The sequence below is a fragment of the Mastigoproctus giganteus genome, chromosome 7 (genome assembly GCF_048544385.1).
Source record: "Mastigoproctus giganteus isolate SK-2022 chromosome 7, ASM4854438v1, whole genome shotgun sequence".
In the NCBI taxonomy this organism is placed as follows: Eukaryota; Metazoa; Arthropoda; class Arachnida; order Uropygi; family Thelyphonidae; genus Mastigoproctus; species Mastigoproctus giganteus.
This window is the reverse complement of record NC_143581.1, coordinates 142,391,326-142,408,465: the sequence shown is the minus strand read 5'-3', so window position 1 is coordinate 142,408,465 and position 17,140 is coordinate 142,391,326. Positions and strand designations below refer to the sequence as shown.

The window sequence follows — 17,140 nt, the reverse complement described above, 5'->3', positions numbered from 1 at the left end:
GTGGTAATCAATGGACACTGCTCAACGTGGACTAATGTTATTAGTGGAGTTCCTCAAGGTTCAGTGTTGGGTCCATTGTTGTTTTCGGTGTTTATGAATGATATTGATGATGGGATATCAAGTTTAATGTCTAAGTTTGCAGATGATACAAAGGTTGGCAGGGTCGTTAAGGACACTACTGACGCTATGCTGCTGCAACAGAATCTGGAAAGGTTGAACAGATGGGCTGAGAGGTGGCAAATGAAGTTTAACATTGACAAATGTAAAGTACTACATATGGGTAACAGTAACCCCAGAGCAAAGTATCAACTCTGCGGTACTACACTGACAGTGGTGGAGAATGAAAAGGACCTGGGGGTAATTGTGCAGGCAGATATGAAGTTCTCTGAGCAGTGCAGACGAGCTGCAAGAGTAGCTCATGGTGTCTTGTCAATGATATACAGGAATTTTTCTAGCAGGGATAAGGAGGTGATTATTCCCTTGTATAAGGCAATGGTTAAGCCACATCTTGAGTACTGTATACAGGTCTGGAGGCCTCATTTCAAGAAGGATGTAGAGCTGCTGGAACGGGTACAGAGAAGGGCAACAAGATTAGTAAATGGAACAAAGGGTTTCTCTTACGAAGAAAGGCTTAAGTTTTGCAAATTACAGAGTCTGGAGACTAGGCACCGGCGAGGTGTTCTGATAGAGGTGTATAAGGCTTTGAATGGTTTGAGCATGCTCAATGCCAATGGGATTCTTCATCTTTCTCAGAATAATCACCTCAGAGGGCATAAATTCAAATTGAGGAAGGACGGATTTCGGATAGATGTGCGGAAATTTGCCTTTGGCCAGCGGGTGGTTGGTTGGTGGAACCGACTTCCATCACTTGTTGTTGAAGTTGATAGCCTAAACAAATTTAAAGCTCAACTGGACAGGTATTTCGAATGAACGGAGGGGTGAAATGGGAGAGGTTTTTTTTTTTTTTTTTTGGCTGATGCTGAATAAGCTTGCTTTCTTGCATCATATGCCTCTACTAATGCTAATGCTAATGCTAAAGATCGGTGACCAAAAAAAAAATTGGGTTCCACATATCTGTTGTATTACTTGTACAACGAACTTAAGGCTGTGGTTATATGGCAAGCTGAGAGCATTACCTTTTGCCATCCGTATTGTGTGGCGTGAGCCCAAGCATCATTTCGATGACTGCTATTTCTTCATGACAAAAATAAAAGGCATTTCCAAAAAGAGCAAGCACTGCATCAAATATCCAATGTTCCATCAGTAATTAGGCCAGTGCCACACAGTAAAGAACTGCCAGTACCTGTGCCACCAAAATCTTGGTGTATTGGAAGTAGTGATGAAGGTACAGCAGAAATCGTTTTACCAGATGTCACGGAACCATGTACTTCACGTGATTTGGACTACGAGTCAGAAAAAGAAAAGGCCCCACATTATACGGAACAAGAATTAAGTGACTTGATCAGCGACTTGGGCTTACCCAAAGAGAAGGCTGAATTACTCGGATCCAGACTAGAACAGTGGAACTTACTCGCCAAAGGTACAAACATTGAATTAGGGTTGAAATTGAAAGTGTCTGCACTTCTGCCCAGACACGATAGGAGGGAGTATATGATGAGAGCCCTGTCAATCAATTCGGCCCTGGAAAGATTGTGCAGGGCTCAAGGAGTAGAATTTTTTTCAGCCTGGTCTGTACTTGTTAACAGGAGAGACTGCTTCTACAGGGATGGGATACACTTAAATAGAAAGGGTGCAAGAATGTTTGCTGATGCTATCGAGGCAATGTTAGGTGGGTCGGAAAACTGCTAGATTGGGGGGATACAAGGACTAATAGATTAACAGTAGCCACTGGCAGAGGTGAAAGTGATTCTTGCACTGCTTCTATTGGAATGAGCCGCAGCCTGGAAAATAAGATGCAGGATATTTCAGAGACTGCAGGGAATCATTGGGGTACAAGTAAACACATGGGTTGTGTTAGGGTAGCTAAGAAAAAGAACAGGTGCATGTATACTTGTGTGTACACCAATGCTAGGAGTTTAGTAAATAAATTTGATGAATTTGAGGTATTGCTCAAAACATCAAAGGCAGATATTGTGGGGATTTCAGAGACGTGGTGTCACACAGATATAAGAAATGCAGAACTAGAATTTGGGGAGTACAATGTCTACAGAAAGGATAGACAGGATAGGAAGGGAGGAGGGGTTATGCTATTAGTTAAAAAACACATAAAATCCAAGGAAGTGAAGCCAGTCGACATCGCTGGACAGTGCAGTGTCGAGTCAGTTTGGTGTGACATAAGCATTGGGAGATCAAAATTGAGAGTAGGAGTGTGCTATAGGCCTAATGACTCTGATGAGTATAATAAGAAACTGTTCGGAGAAATAGAGTGGGCCAGTAAATCAGAGAGTCTTATAATGGGGGATTTTAATTTCCCAGATATTGACTGGAATTTGGGGGCTGGTCACTCACACAGTAGCAAGGCTTTTGTGGATTTATTGGATGATTGTTTTCTACATCAGCATGTTCGTGAGGCAACAAGAGGGAGCAATACTCTTGATTTGATTATCAGTAGTGATTCTTCATGCATTAAGAATCTGCAGATAAATGAACCACTTGGTGGCAGTGATCACAGTGTGCTGAAGTGGGAGTTACTCAAAGAGGTAACTACCATTAGGGGTAAAGGGAAGGGGTATTGCTTTCGTAAAGGCGACTACAATAGACTGAGACAGTATTTAAATTCTATACAGTGGGATCAACTGATGATATTGCCAACAGCAAATTCAAAATGGGAAGCATTCAAAGAACTTATCGTGGAAGCTACTAGGCTTTACATACCAACTAAGAAATATTGTTCAAGGTTTAGGCCTAAATGGTTGTCAGATGAACTAATGAGGCATATGGCAGAGAAGAAAAATGCATGGGATACATACAAATTAACACGTGACACGGACGCCTATGATAGATACAAGTTGATCTGTAACCAAGTTACAAAGGAGGTTAGGCAGGCGAAGGCAGATTACGAGAGATCCTTGGCAAGGGATGCGAAGAAAAACAGCAAAGAGTTCTTTACTTATGTAAACTCTAGAAGGAAGGGGATGAATCAGATTGGTCCACTTGAGATCGATGGGTCAACTGTTGATGACCCTGCTCGGGTAGCTAACAAACTAAATGAATATTTTGCATCGACATTCACACATGAGGAGTTATTCAGCGAGGGGAATGCCAGAGGTGTATTCAACTCTAGCAGTAAGCTAGAGAATCTTGTAATAACTGAGAGCAAAGTGGAGGAGAAATTGTTGAAGATAAACACAAGAAAGGCACCTGGGGTGGATGGGATCTATCCAGTTATATTAAAGGAGGCAGCAAAGGAGGTAAGCAAACCCTTAGCCATAATTATGAGAGCTTCCTTGGACTCAGGGGAGGTACCCATTGACTGGAGATGTGCAAATGTGACCCCAATTCACAAAGGGGGATCAAAGGCTGACACAAGTAATTATAGACCTGTGAGTTTAACTTCTGTTCCCGGAAAATTAATGGAGGCACTGGTGAAAGAAGCACTGCAGGATCATCTAGACAAGACTTCAGTTATAGCTAGGACACAGCATGGTTTTGTTAAGGGGAAGTCTTGCCTGACCAATTTGATTGGATACTATGATGCAGTCACAAAAGAACTGGATGCAGGGAATAACTTTGATATTATATACTTGGATCTTAGAAAGGCTTTTGATACTGTTGCACATGGAAGACTGCTGCACAAATTGGAGCAGTGTGGCATTGGAGGCAAGTTGCTGCTATGGATAAAGGGGTGGTTGAGGGGGAGAAGACAGAGAGTGGTAATCAATGGACACTGCTCATCGTGGACTAATGTTATTAGTGGAGTCCCTCAGGGTTCAGTATTGGGGCCTTTATTGTTTTCTGTATTTATAAATGATATTGATGATGGTATATCAGGCTTAATGTCCAAGTTTGCAGACGATACGAAGGTTGGCAGGGTTGTCAAGGACACTACTGACACTATGCTGCTGCAACAGGATTTGGAAAGGTTGAGCAGATGGGCTTCGAGGTGGCAAATGAAGTTTAACATTGACAAATGTAAAGTACTACATATGGGAAACAGCAACCCCAGAGCAACGTATCAACTCTGTGGTACTACACTGACAGTGGTAGAGAATGAAAGGGACCTGGGGGTGGTGGTGCAGGCAGATATGAAGTTCTCTGAGCAGTGCAGACGAGCTGCAAGAGTAGCTCATGGTGTATTGTCAATGATATATAGGAATTTTTCTAGCAGGGATAAGGAGGTGATTATTCCCTTGTATAAGGCAATGGTCAGGCCACACCTAGAGTACTGTATACAGGCCTGGAGGCCTCATTTCAGGAAGGATGTAGAGCTGCTGGAACGAGTACAGAGAAGGGCAACTAGATTGGTGAATGGGACAAAGGGGTTCTCTTACGAAGAAAGGCTTAAGTTTTGCAAATTACAGTGTCTGGAAACTAGGCACCAGCGGGGTGATCTGATAGAGGTGTACAAAGCCTTGAATGGTTTGAGCATGCTCAATGCTGATGGGATTCTTCCTCTAGCTCAGAAAAATCACCTGAGAGGGCATAAATTCAAATTGAGGAAAGACAGATGTAGGATAGATGTGCGGAAATTTGCCTTTAGCCAGCGGGTGGTTGGTGGGTGGAACAGACTTCCATCCCTTGTCGTGGAAGTTGATAGCCTAAATAAGTTTAAGGCTCAGCTGGACAGGTATTTCGAACGAACAGAGGGGTGAAGTGGAAGTGGTTATTTTTATTTATTTATGTTACTTTTTTTTTTTTTTTTTTTTTTGGCTGATGCTGCATAAGCTTGCTTTCTTGCATCAAATGCCTCTACTAATGCTAATGCTAACATTACAATATACCGTAATCGAAATGAAGGGTTTTCCAGATACAAGTTTTTGCAATGGAAAACAACACTTATGTCTGCAAAGACATCATTGGTCTTATGCACAAACCGAACATTGATCACAATACCTCTGAATTGCATTTGGCCATTGATGCATCAAAGCTAAGTTTGAAAGCAGTATTGCTTCATAATGGAAATACGTTACCATCGGGAATATTTGTGGTGATCTCAAAGTGATTGGACTGCTTGTTGGGTTCCAAGGTAGTTTCATTAAATACTATTGTTACCTGTGTTTGTGAGATAGTTGTACAACAGCCAAACACTACGTCGTATAACACTGGGACAAGAAAGAGATAAATATATTCCCAGAAAAAGAAATGTAAAGTATGTTCCATTGGTTGATCTACAAAAGGTTTTTCTTCCCCCTTTACACATCAAGCTTGGACTGATTAAGAATTTCACTAAGGCAGTGGATAAAGAAAGCAGAGGATTCGCATATTTACTGAAAATGTTTCCAAATTTATCTCATGCAAAGCTGAAGAAAGGAATTTTCATACATCCTCAAATAAGAAAGCTCCTAAAAGATGAAGAATTTCAAAGAAACCTGAATGATGTTGAACCAGCTGCATGGAGATCTTTCAAGGCTGTGTACACGGATTCCTTGGAAAGAGAAAAGAAGAGAACTATGAGCAACTAGTGACAAACTTGCTGAAATGTTACAAGAACATGGGGTGCCGAATGTCATTAAAAATGAATTTCCTTCATTCCCATCTGGATTTCTTTCCTGAAAACTTAGCAGATGTCAGTGATGAACAAGAAGAGAGCTTCCACCAGGATATATCTGCAATGGAAAAATGATACCAAGATTGCTGGGACTCTGCCATGATGGGAGATTACTGTTGGCTCCTTAAACGGGAAAGCAATCTCTGGAGTATAAAAGGAAATCATTGAGTAACATGTCTAAGTAACATATATTGTGCGTAATAATTACAACCATGTATGCTGATATTGTATAAAAACAAGGAATTTAAAAAATGCGTATACCTTTTGATGTAGACATGACAGAAGTAAAAGATTGATATTTTCATAATCAGGACATTAATTTTGTTCAGAATAGGCAACTTTCGTTCCAAAGATATGAAGAAAAAAAAATTTTGTGGGGTAGTGTTATAAAAATATATGTTTGAAATAACACACAAATGAAAGAGCAATACATAAGCACTAATTTATTACTCTTATATTACCTGTATTAAAAGGCATTTGACATCTGGGGAAGGCATCTCTCACCAAAGCACTACTCAACTACAAATTACTCTCACTCTCTCCACACACACACACACACACACACACACACACACACACACACACACACACACACACACACACACACACACACACACAATGCCAACTATAGCAACAAATAAAAAAGTAGATTGCGTAGAATACTTCTTAGTTTCAACTGAGAAATACTGTTTACTATACAACAAATTGAAAAAATTTTAAAAAGATCACATTAAATATTATGGTAACAGTCAGAAAATATGTATAAGAAAGCTCACATGGATATTGGACTAAGCACACTTCATCTGTGATTGGTACATATAACTGAGCAGGTGCATTCAAAAAGAATGTATTCAGCTCCTCCTGAAGCTGTATAAACTCTTCAGCTAAAAATATTAACAACGATCAATAATGAAAAGTAAAATCTTTTGTTACTGAGTATATATATTTATATAACATATTCATATTTGAAATATAACTTATATAACTGATGTGTGCACCAAGTTATGAGAATTGATTCAAAGGGAAATTAGCATTAGCAGAGGAATATAATCCAAGAGAGCATGCTTATAAACAGACATAAGAAAAAAAAAAAAAACCCTATCCATTCACTCCAAACGTTTGTCCAGTTCTTCCTTCAATTTACTTAAGCTATCAACTTCCATGACAGATGGAAGTTTGTTCCACCAAACAACTACCTGCTGGCTAAAGGAAAATTTCTGCACACCTATTCTAACAACTGTCTCTCCTCAATTTCAGTTTATGCCCCTCAGGTGCAGAATCTGAGCAAGAGGAAGAATACTATCAGAATTGAGCTTGCTCAAATCATTCAAGGCCTTATACACTGCAATCAGATCACCTCGCAGGTGCCTAATTTCCAGATGCTGCAATTTGGAGAAATTAAGCCTTTCTTTGCAAGAGCATCCCTTTGTTCATCTCACCAGTCTTGTTGCCCTTCTCTGTACTCATTCTTCCTAAAATGAGACCTCCAGACCTGTACACAGTACTTAAGGTGTGGCCTGACCATCACCTTATACAAAAGGATAATCACCTCCTTATCCCTGCTAGCAAATTGAGCATATAAAACCTCTTCATATGACTGCAGTATCACACATTTGGCACGTTACTCTGGGGGATTACTGCTACCCATATGCAGTACTTTGCATTTGTCAATGTTACACTTCAGTTGCCACTACTCAGCTCATCTTCCCAACTTTCCCAGATCCTGTTGCAGTAGCATACTGCCAACCTTTGTATCATCTGCAAACTTTGACATTAAGTCTGATATACCTTTGTCAATAATCCTGATATACCTTCATATTTATCATTGATAAATATACAAAACAACAATGGGTCAAACACCAAACCCTGGAGGACTCCACTAATAACATTAGTCCACGAAGAGCATTGGCCATCAATTACCACTCTTTTGTCTTCTCCCAGTCCATCATCCTTTTATCCATTGTAGCAACTTGCACTTAATGCCATACTGCTCCAATTTGTACATTAGTCTTCCATGTGCAACATTATAAAAAGCTTTCCTGAAATCGAGTATATGATACCAAAATAATTTTTGCATCCAGTTCCATTCTAACCACACCACAGTAACCAATCAAATTTGTCAGACAAGACTTCCCCCTAACAAAATCATGCTGTCTGAATTATTACTGTAGTCTTGTATATATGATCCTGCAATGCTTCTTTAACCAGTGATTCCATTATTTTCCCCGGAACAGAAGTTAAACTAACAGGTTTCTAATTACTTGTGTCACCCTTTGTGAACTGGAGATACATTTGCACATCTCCAGTCCATGAAAGCAAAAAGCCTTCCCTTTATACCTGATGGTAGTTACATCTTTAAGTAAATCCCACATCGGTACACTCTGATCACTGCCACCTAGTGGTTCTTTTATCTGCAAATTCTTAAAACATGAATAATCACTGCTGATAATGAGATCAAGAGTATTACTCACTCTGGTTGCCTCTCGAACATATTGCTGTAGAAAACAATTAGCCAGTATATCCATAAGTCTTGCTAGTATGTGAGTGAGCAACCCATAAGTTCCAGTCAATATCTGGGAATTAAAATGCCCCATTACAAGACGTTCTGATTTACTGGCCCACTCTATTTCTCTCCACAATTGTTCGTTGTACTCATCCGAGTCATTAGGCCTATATCACATTCCTACTCTCATTTTTGCTTTCCCAGTGGTTATTTCACGCCAAACTGACTCAACATTGCACTGTCCATCAATGTCAACTGGATGCACTGTCTTAGATTTTACGTGTTTCTTAACTAACATCATAACACCTCCTCTCTTCCTATCCTGTCTATCCTTTCTGTACACAGTATACTCCCCAAATTCCAATTCTGCATTCCTTATCTCTGTGTGACACCATGTCTCTGATATCACAATATTTGTCTTTGATGTCTTGTTGTTGATGATAAAGTTCTATGTCAAAAAGCAAAAGCTAAGATGAGTATGCATGATTTGAGGATGATAATGTGAAAACCTGTAACAGTTACCAGTGTAACCAACTGAAGATCGGACTCAGTCACAAATATTTTCGGGTGCAAATAAACCAGCTCAAGAATTATATGTTCTTCAATCAACAATTACCAAAGTGCTGAAGCAACACGTGTGGTAATAACAATGAGATTAAAAAATGATAGCAGGGGTAAAAAATATTAACTGACAAGAGATGACATGATTCATCTCAACAGACCTCCCCTCAGCATCAGATCCTAAAGAAGCCATGTTTGGGAGTACAAGCAGCCAAAGGTAAATATGTTTCCACAAAAAAGTAGTCAGCTACATGCTATGAATTTTCAATAACCACAGTCCAGACAACTTTGTAACAAAAACAAATTCATGCCAAGACTGACAAAAGAACTTTCATTCTGGGAGGTTAACTAAACTATGACGTTAGGAGGTATCATGGCCTGAGAGAATTTCCTACAGTATGGACTAGGTCCACTGGTCTCAACATATGAAAACAATGAGTGCTGTATCCCATACTGTTCTGCACAATTCAGTGTGCCCAACATTTTGGCAATTTTACAGATGTGATCCTGAGAGTCCAAGCATGATAAAGTTCCATGTCAAAAAGCAAAGATGGCTTGGTTTGAAGATACAGTGAAAACCTGTAAAGCCATCAGTGTAAAATTCAATCCAAGTGTAGATCAGACTTGGCCAGACATATTTTCAGCTCCAAATAAGCCACTAAGTTTTTGATGAATTTAACAGTTTTTCATCTCCCCACCCCAAATTCTATCTTATAGTTTTTATCACCCTGATCACATAAGTGGTTAAAATCAGGAAAATATTTCAGAAATAAAATCTGAGTGAATAAACAGCTGTTGTTAATAATAATTCTTGATACCAAAATTCACTATCATATATAAGCATTTCTCTAGGAAATTATGTACACTATTTTTAACTAAATATAAATAGAACAATAAATAATATTGTAGTTATTATATAGATTGGTAACAATTATATGCTAGCAGCACTTTACACTCTTAAGTAGAAGAAGTAGTATTAAGGTGTGATAATCAGTAGCAGAAGTTTCTGATTGGTGTCATCCTAAAAGGAATTGCTGAGATTTACAGAGAAATTAATTAAACTAGCAAATTTAACTTTACATTATAGTCTCTATCTAAAAAATAATTTTTTAAAAATGCTTTTCTTTTTTCAAGACACTTTCAAAAATGCAACCAACACAACTCTCTTTAAAAAGGAGTTGCAACACAGTCATCTGCAGGCATGAAGTGAAAAATAAGCATGCACTTAATGATAGACACACACACACACACACACATGTGATTTTATTTATTTTTATTGTATTTAAGGAACGTATAATGCCTCATATGTTATAACAAAAAAGTAAAGAAATTATTGTTTTTTATAATCACCAGAAGAGAAAAGCTTTTGATTCTGATTTTCTTTATTTTAAATTAATGTTAAAGTATATCAATTTGTTCCAAAATTTCTCTGCTTTATAATTTCACATATTAACACGGCATTAACATATTTCTCATGTCCAGTTTTCTTAACGTTGTGGAGATACTGTTAGTAACTTATCAAACAAACATTTTGATTTTCAGTGTTAGATTCTGTATTTATATGTGATCCTCATCCTCAATACTAATTGGACCATTCCATTCAATGTGGCTTCCATGAGGTAAAAAGGATAAAAGTTGGTGGGGTCACTTTTTTTTTTCTCGTTTGCTTGTTTTAAGTACTTTCATATCATTCAAACCAACTGCATATGCAATACTACACAAGAGTAGTATTGCACATGCGGAGTACAAAGTCTTTAAGTACCTTGATGAGTTAGAAGTTCATGAATTTCTATTGCAATTAATGAAATTCTAGCTCATAATAAATAATTATATAAACCATTTTCCTATATTTTCCAAATATAGTAACTTATTTTATGGTATGTGACCTTGTGCAAAGCTTTATTAACAAATTAAATTTATTTTAATTTATTAATAAAGATTTTACAGAATATAAAATTATTTTATATTTTAATTATTTTACAGAATTTAATATTCTACTTATTTTACAGAATATAAAAGCTATTCTGATGGAAAACTGAAATGATAACACATTTTTCTGTCTAATGGTCAGCTTTTTGAGATCCAAATAAGGGCATTAAACATGGATCACACCCACACAATAAGTATTTCAAGCTAGGCATAATTATCATATTCTAACTCTTCACTTAATTCAGCTTTAGAGTCCTCTCCTTATCATTTCTTCTGCAGACCATCAGTGATTGTTTACCATGACAGATGTATACCATGACTCAAGGACAATACATTTTCTATTGGACTCTCACAACCGAAATTTTTTATTTCTTCTGCTCCATCTGTTTTTAATGCCACAATTTCGATTTTGGTGATCATCCCAAACTCTTGCAACAAAATTTCTACAATTTTTTTTTGTATTTCAGTACAGTCACATCTCCTGGAATGAAAACAGCCCTATATTAAATGTGAATAATAATATTAAAGTTACTTTCTATTTCTCAAACTAGTCCATTCATCAAGTGTAATAATAAACCGAGTATTGGAGTCTTTAAAAACTTAAATTTTGATGATCTGGTCTCATTTTTTTTCCCCTCACAGAAGTCCACCATGAGGTTCATTATATCTGTTCACTCTTTAGCAAAGTGTAGCCATAGCCACCGGAAACTTATTCAACTTTAAGTGTAAATTTCAGATTACCAGTACTCTATTACGACGACATCAACAAAGAATAGGCTTGATTACACAACTAGCTACAAATTACAAGTCATCAGTTATGCAAAGGAACATAGAAACAGAGCTACAGAAAGGTGTTATTGGCCACTACCAACAGAGATGATCAGTGCCGGAAACATCAGGATAAACTCAGTACAGCAATTGAAAACAAGGAAAAGCTTTGCTAATCAACAGTAAAATGGATGGGAATTGAGAAAGAACTGAATAGCTGGGTAACACAGCAGAGGAACTGTCAAATATCTGTGTCAACAAAAACAATATTTGAGGAAAAAGTCGGAGCAGCAGCAAAGGGACTTGAATTTGGTGGCACAACAAATTGGCTTTATAGATTTATGTAGTTAAACATAGCTTAGTTATGGGGACAGAAACAAGGATAGCCCAGAAAATGCCAAACAAAGACAGTATGAAATTCCAAAAACTGGAATTTCATAGATTTATAATCTATGAAATTCCAGTTTTTGGAATTTCATATATTATAAATCTATGGCCACAAACTAAGCGTGGCCAAATTGGTAATACAGATGAAGTACCTTTAACATCTCATGTACCCAAAATCAGACTGTGAAAACATTAAACCATGAAAAGACACACTATAGTGTTTTTTGATTTGTCTTGTTAATGGAATGGAACTTGCACCTCTCCTTGCATTCAAGAGAAAAACTCTGCCAAAGGAAAAAAAATTCCACCAAGTACTTTTGACCATGTTCACCTCAAGGGATGGACAGATGAGGATAGAGTCAAACTATTGCAGGAAATAGTGTGGTCATGGCATCCTGGTGGCCTTCTCAAGAAACCAGCCCTACTGGTATGGGACCAATTTTGTGCCCATAAAACAGAGGCCACAAAGAGGAGGATGGAGGAGTTAAAAACACAACTTTTGTAATTCTAGGTGGATGTACTAGCCAACTACGCCACTGGATGTTTCTATTAACAAGCCTTTTAAAGCTTTCATGAAAGAAGAAGGGACTAAATGGATGAAGGCACCACAACACAACTTAACACGTACTAGTCATATGAAGAGACCACAATTTCTCAGGTGTGCCAATTGGTAAAAAATTCTTGGGATGTGGTAAACACTGAGACAGTGATATCAATAATGCTTTGGACAGCTGTTATTTTTTGTTGTTATTTGGTTTTTTTAAGAGCATTAGCAACTAAGGCCATATTGCTCGGTGCGGTGGTCATTCCCTGACCTTTCCGCATGCTCCGTATTTGGTGGTGACGGGCTCGAACCCTGGTTTAATCAAGAAGCGTGTGCTACGCACTGCTGCTCCTTCCCACCTGGGCTTTGGACAGCACAGAAGCTGATATTCTGATTGATGAGAATGACAATTCATTATCAGGCAGCAGTGACCATGAGGATGACAGCATTGATGGATTTCTGGATTTTGAAGATGAATAAAAGCTTTCTTTGTAATTCTATTGTCCCATTTTATTATTGTTCTTTAAAGCTGAATTAAAAGATTTTTACAAACGAATTTTGATGTGACTAAAATATTTTGGATACACCTGAGTAATGTGGTATTATAAAAATAGGAATATGTGTAGTAAAATGCTTTTGTTTAAAAAGAATTAGAAATAATGTGATATGCAATAAAATCAGTTTCTGAAATGCTAAATTTTTTTCCATAAATAATCTTTTCTAAATAATGGATGCATCTTATATGGTGGGAAATATCACATTTATTGTATATACACTGGTGTTCAAAGAAAAGAGCATCACCCCTTAAAATTGTAATTGTTGTCCAAGTATTTCTTACAGACTGCATCAGATAAGATTGACACGTGTAGGTGATGATGTAATATTGCATCAGCTGCTACTTTCAGCTATATAAGCATGCTCTGCAAGAGTTGCAATCATTCCTTGCTTGTGTCAGGATGGCGAGTTATGTGCAGTTGACACTATGAAGAAAGAATGCTATTGTTGCTTTACATGAGGAAGGATGTTCTTCTCGCCATATTGCTTATAGTGTCTTGTAATCAGTCAACAGTGAGTAGATTTCTTTCCAAACTCAAGAATACTGGTTCTGCTGATAGGCAAAAAAGGAACTGGATACAAATGATACTCTACAGGACTGCATTCTGAAGAGCTTATGCCTTAAAAACTGTAAAGCTTCTTTGTCTAAGCTGAAAAGAGAATTGGAAGAACATACATGAGTGGTAGCAAGTGCAGTAACAGTCAGAAGATGCCTCTTCAAAAATGGACTTGTAGCCCATTCTCCTAAGAAGAAGCCCCTCCTCACACAAAATCCGAAAAAGGCCTGATTAATTTGGTGTAAGGAGCATGTCAAATGGACCCACGAGCAGTGGAAGTCAGTTATTTTCTCAGATGAGAAGAAATTCAACCTGCATGGCTCTGGTGGGAGACTTTTTTCTTTTCTTTCTTTTTTTTTTTTTTTTTTTTTTTTAGTTGTTGGCGCATCGGCTCTTCTGTGGCCGTATTGCACCTCCCAAGTTTTTTGCATTTTCTACTGTGATCCAAGCCCGAGGCAGGATTCGAACCCACGACCTTTGGGTTACCAGGCAGGCACTTCACCTACCCGGCTAGCCCAGTCGGCCTGATGGGAGATAAACGATTCACCATAGACATGGTTGTTGTTGTTCGGTTTAACGACACAAGGGCTACTAATGCCAAATTTGTCTCTTTGTCGTTAATTGACAAATAGCGTATTGTTAGAGAGATTAAATTATATGCTTCTGTACAAACCAATATGTTTTAGATATAATAAAAGTTCTTCAATATTTGCTTCATTTCCTAAGATGTGAGATAAATCAGGTGATATATTCAATGTAGAGTGACTGAAAAGTGTTTGACCAGATGGTTGAATGCAAGGGACAATCAACCAGAAAATGACGGACTGTAAGTATAATAGGAAGAGATGAGTATGGTGAGTGTGTCCAATTCTGAGTCTTGCCAGTACCACTTCCTCTCATCTGTTTCTTCGGAAGCCAGACAGCCACAGCTTTGGATCTTCTTTTATCTGGTAAAGTTTATTGGTAGTGTCACTTTTCCAGGTCTGTGACCATTTATCGTAGCAGGCTTTGCGTATGACAGACTTAAAATCAGAGAAAGGAACCTGAGGATGTTGTGAGAGAGCAGATTGATGTTTAGCGGCAAAGTCAGCACTTTCATTTCCCGGAATGCCTGAATGGCCAGGGATCCAGCAAAAACTGATTGACTGATTGGACACACTGTAAGCAAATAGCTGGGAATGAATCTGTTTCAATGTAGGGTGAGAAATGGGGGAATTCTTCCTTATGGCAGAGACAGCACTAAGAGAATCTGTGTAAATTATGGCAGATGAGATGGAAAGCTCAATTATCTTACTAAGTGCTAACTTAATGGCATATAATTCAGCTGTGAAGACGCTGCAAGCAAGCGGTAGTGTGGCTGAACTTGTACATAAAGGAAAAACTGCCGCAGCACCTACCATACTCTCAGTTTTTGAACCATCCATATAAATTTTACAGGCATGGTTGTTCATAGCATGAGCTGAACGTAACTGTCTGATATTGCAGGAAGGTATATTTTTCCCCCACTGGAGCAAGTGTGTATCTTGAGAGACAGACACATAAGTCCAAGGAGCAACAGGTGTAGTTATGTCTTGGAAGATTTCATTTAAATTGACATTCCAAGTCTGAACAAGCTCTTTGATCCTGAGAGAGGCGGGTCTATTTTCATTTGGCTTGCTCTCATAGAAGGCTTCCCAACGAGTATTATAGAGATACTCCCAACTTGGGTGCAATGGTAGACTCTGGATCTTAGCAGCATCGTGAAGCAGTAGTGTTTTTCTACGCAAGTGTAATGGGGGATCATGAGCTTCAATATATAGACTTTGGATCGGAGAAGTCCTGAAAGCTCCCAGCGCAGTCCTCAGAGCACTGGGATGGATCATATTTAGCCATTTTAAAGTAGTGCTCCTGGCAGAGTCATACACTGGACAACCATAATCTAACCGTGAACGGATTAAACTTCTATAGAGATGCAGCAAAGTACACCGATCAGCTCCCCATGACATAGATGAGACGAACGAAGTATATTCAAATGCTTTAAGCAAAAAAAAGTTCTCAAATAAGTGATGTGAGCTTGGAAATTTAATTTTTGGTCTAATATTAGTCCAAGAAATTTAACGGTATTAACAAGCGGGATTGGAGTATCGTGTATTTGTAGTTCAGGTTCGGGATGGAGAGCTTCTTGCAAAAGTGAGTGACAGTGCATTTCTTTTCTGACAGTCTGTAACCATTCCGTGAAGTCCAGGATTCTATTTTGGTTATGGTAAGTTGTAGCTGCCGTTCAATGGTATTCATACTTTGAGATTGACAGGAAATGGTAAGATCATCTTCATACATATAAGTCTGAACAGCCATAGACATGGTGAAGAATACCATCCAGACTGTATGGTGTCTACAGTGAAATTCCCTACCAGCCAAATGATATGGGGGTGCATTTCCTATCGCAGAGTAGGTCACCTGCAGTTTATAAAAGGTTCCGTAAATGCCAATGGACACCTGGCTATATTGGAAAGCAAATTGCTGCCAACCATTAGAGACCATTTCAACCTGCCAAGTAACTGTATCTTTCAGGGCAACTCTGCTCCTTGTCATCGGGCAAAAAGTGTAAGTAGGCACTTCTGTAGTTACTTTAGCTTCATTTCTGCATTAGAGATTTGACAGTAATGTGTTTACATTTGTTACAAGTGAAAAAATGATTGGAAGAATGGTCCATTACAACTCTTAGCTGGCCAGACCTGAAACAGCCCGACCGGACCTGAATTCTACAGAGAACAGTTGCCATCGTGTGGAATCTGCAGTTGCCAGAAAGAAACCAAACACCCTTTGTGAATTTCAGGAAGCCATAATTCGTGTTTGGAACCACAACCATCAGTTGATTAGCTTCAGAAATTGATCTTGTCAATGCCTTGACAGTGTGCTGTTATCATCAGAGCCAGAGGCGGTTCAACTAAATATTAGTTTGCACCTGATGAACTTTTCATTTTGTTTTCCATTTAAAATGATAAAGAGAAGCAAATTGAGTGCTTCTGATAACATTTTAGCCATAATTGTCGTGTTTACCAAAACTGTTGTATAAAAGTTGCAAATACTCATTTTGGAATATTTTGAGAGCACCTGTCAAATATTACTTAGCTTTGCCTTAATTATTAATAAATATCTTTTGTTTATATTTTTATTTGTGATGCCAATCATTAATGTAACATACCATTGCGAAAGAGGGTTAGAAATGTGAAATTCCTAGGTGATGCACTTTCTTTGAACACCACTGTATTGATTTCATTAGTATTTATTAACTGCTAATTAACTGCTAATTAAATTAGTTATTAATATTTGTATTCTTAATCATTTCATTTAATCTATTTGTTTTATGAAAATAAAAGAAATAGATTAAAAGTAATAGGTCAAGAAGCATTTTTGATCAAAAAAATATTTATGCCGATTACAAATCTGTTTTCAGGTTTTCTCTAGTATCTAGATTTTGTGATGTGGCCGATTACATGAACATGATGAAACTAATTATATCACTGAAATACCTATTCACCAAACTTATATGAATATAATTATTATATTCATATAAGTTGGGTGAATTGTTTATTAATTGTTTATACATTCATATTTATGTAATTGTTTAAGACATTAAAGAGGGCACTGACTCTGTTTAAAAATTATAGCTGTGAATTACACGCTCT

The 17,140-nt window shown here is 37.8% G+C and overlaps 1 protein-coding gene across 1 annotated transcript in view; it reads right to left on the bottom strand.

Annotated features, from left to right (window-relative positions):
• The window catches only part of LOC150083237 (tudor domain-containing protein 1-like), a 657,806-nt gene that overhangs the window by 134,095 nt on the left and 506,571 nt on the right, over positions 1 to 17,140 (bottom strand). Inside the window, exon 20 of the mRNA XM_090378447.1 lies at positions 6,445 to 6,552. Coding sequence (XP_090234573.1) covers positions 6,445 to 6,552 — 108 coding nt within the window. The remainder of the gene's footprint in view (positions 1 to 6,444; positions 6,553 to 17,140) is intronic.